General features: G+C 40.5%; 1 protein-coding gene across 1 annotated transcript; it reads right to left on the minus strand.

Moving 5' to 3' along the window:
- Nucleotides 1–286: 286 nt before the first annotated feature.
- On the minus strand, nt 287–680 carry LOC118834833 (ragulator complex protein LAMTOR3-like). The gene has a single exon (XM_036742274.1). The coding sequence runs from the start codon at nt 677–679 to the stop codon at nt 323–325; it is 357 nt and encodes a 118-aa protein (XP_036598169.1). The 5' UTR covers nt 680; the 3' UTR covers nt 287–322.
- Nucleotides 681–1,886: the final 1,206 nt, after the last annotated feature.

The raw sequence follows: 1,886 nt of genomic DNA on the forward strand, positions 1-1,886 counted from the left end.
GGCTCATTTGGATTCTGATCCACTGGATGAGAATCTCATCCCTCATCGGTGGCTGAGCTAAACTCCATGGGAGATACTGAACCATTTTTAGTGGTCTCCCCAGAAATCACACTACAGAAGAATTGAGCCTAAAACCCAATACAGTCCATTCATTTAGAAATAATAAACACAATCTTCTTCTTCAGTCTAAGTTGGGGAAAGTTGTCTTTTCTGAGTGTGTGGAGTCACATTACTTGATATAGTCAAGGTTGCTGGACTGGACTCACTGGGATCACAACATGGCCAGAGTCAGGCCACAGTCAGGTTAAGAACCTTCCACGACCTATCTCAATTCTTCAAATAATGGAGCAAGTTCCTTTTCTAGGCTGACAATCAGTCCAGTATTTGCACTGCTGCTTGCTATGAAACTCACCACCAATGCTAACCGATTGAATTGCACTACTTGGTATGTGTTGTAGTAGCAAATGATACTTTTGTTTTTCAAAAGTCCAAGTTTGCTGCCCTGGTCTGTTGCAAGTGCAAAAGTAGACAGGAAACCAGGTCTCAATGCATGCTTTGGAGCATTATCATTTGCCACTTTGATAACAGGCACTCCATCCCTGTCTGAGACTACAATGGCATGAAGACCTTCAACACTTGGTAACTTTTTGTAGAGGAATCTCTTCAAATCATCCGCCATGATGAGCTCCTTCTTCCCGCGGGGACGCTCTCCACACCGGGCTCGGGCTGCCGAGGTTGCCGTTGTCCTCGGCCGCAGGTACCTCCGACTCCTTCAGCCATTTCCTCCTGAACCCGCCGTCACATGATTCGATGACAACAATTTAAAATCAAACAACTTTGAAAGGTAGCATTTCTCAAAGCAATAACCAGTCATGACTTCAGAAAGTTGGCAATGAAGTGTGCCACCCATCCATACTCAGAGAGGTGATAGAAAGGTATACAATGAGAAATTCAGCATTAGACAAGGGCAATAGGTTTATTTTGCTAAACTACATCTATTATGAGGAAAGGCTTCTCTTCAAGCTGGTGTGAGTTTGTGAGTAATGATAGAAGTTTTTAAAAAAAGAATTGTGAAAACATTTAAAGAGTCCTCCCCCAAAAAAATGTTTGAGGCAATTTTGTTACTACCTTGTTCAATTTTATATATGCTTTAAAGAAGCTGTGCTAACAGAAGTTAATGGTCCTTATACAATCACCTCTTTTGTTCTTTGTGTAGTGAAATGTTTTATAAAGATTATTAAATTCAAAACAATTTATGGAAAAACCAAAATGAATGTAATGAATGTAAGGATTTCAGAAAATCTGAATGAGTAAAAGCCTTCTAGAGAAAGCAGGTTCTTATTTCATTCCCCACAGTATTGGTTTCAGTTAACTTCCTCTCATGTTCTTTCAAACTCCATAAACATTAAGGTCCTACTGCGTAACCAAACACTGGGTATACAAAGAAAGTTAATTGACAGTCCTTGCCCTTGTAGAACTCATAATCTAATGGAGGTGACTTGCAAACCACTATGTGCAAACAAGATACATATGGGATAAAGAGGAAGTAATTAACAGAACAAGATATTGTATTCACGAGATATTGGGAAAGGCTTCTCTTAGAAAGTGGGATTTTAGCTGGGACCAGAAGAAAGCTAGGAAATGGAGATGAGGGAATTGATTTTAGATGTGGGGGACATCCAGAGAAAATGCCCTGTGTCCATTAGGCAGATTGTCTTATTTGTGAAACAACGAGGAAGTTGTTGTCACTGGATTGAAGAGTACAGGGGTATGTAAGGTAGAAGACTAAATGTGGGATGGGACCTCAGTCATAAAAAGGTCTGAACACCAGAAGATTTTGTTCTTGATCCTGGAGGCAATAGGGAGCCACTGGAGCATTGAGTATG

This window comes from Trichosurus vulpecula, chromosome 1 (assembly GCF_011100635.1).
Source record: "Trichosurus vulpecula isolate mTriVul1 chromosome 1, mTriVul1.pri, whole genome shotgun sequence".
Lineage (NCBI taxonomy): Eukaryota > Metazoa > Chordata > Mammalia > Diprotodontia > Phalangeridae > Trichosurus > Trichosurus vulpecula.

Coding starts and splice junctions, on each gene's coding strand:
- LOC118834833 (XM_036742274.1), bottom strand. CDS start 679: ATGGCGGATGATTTGAAGAGATTCCTCTACAAAAAGTTACCAAGTGTT.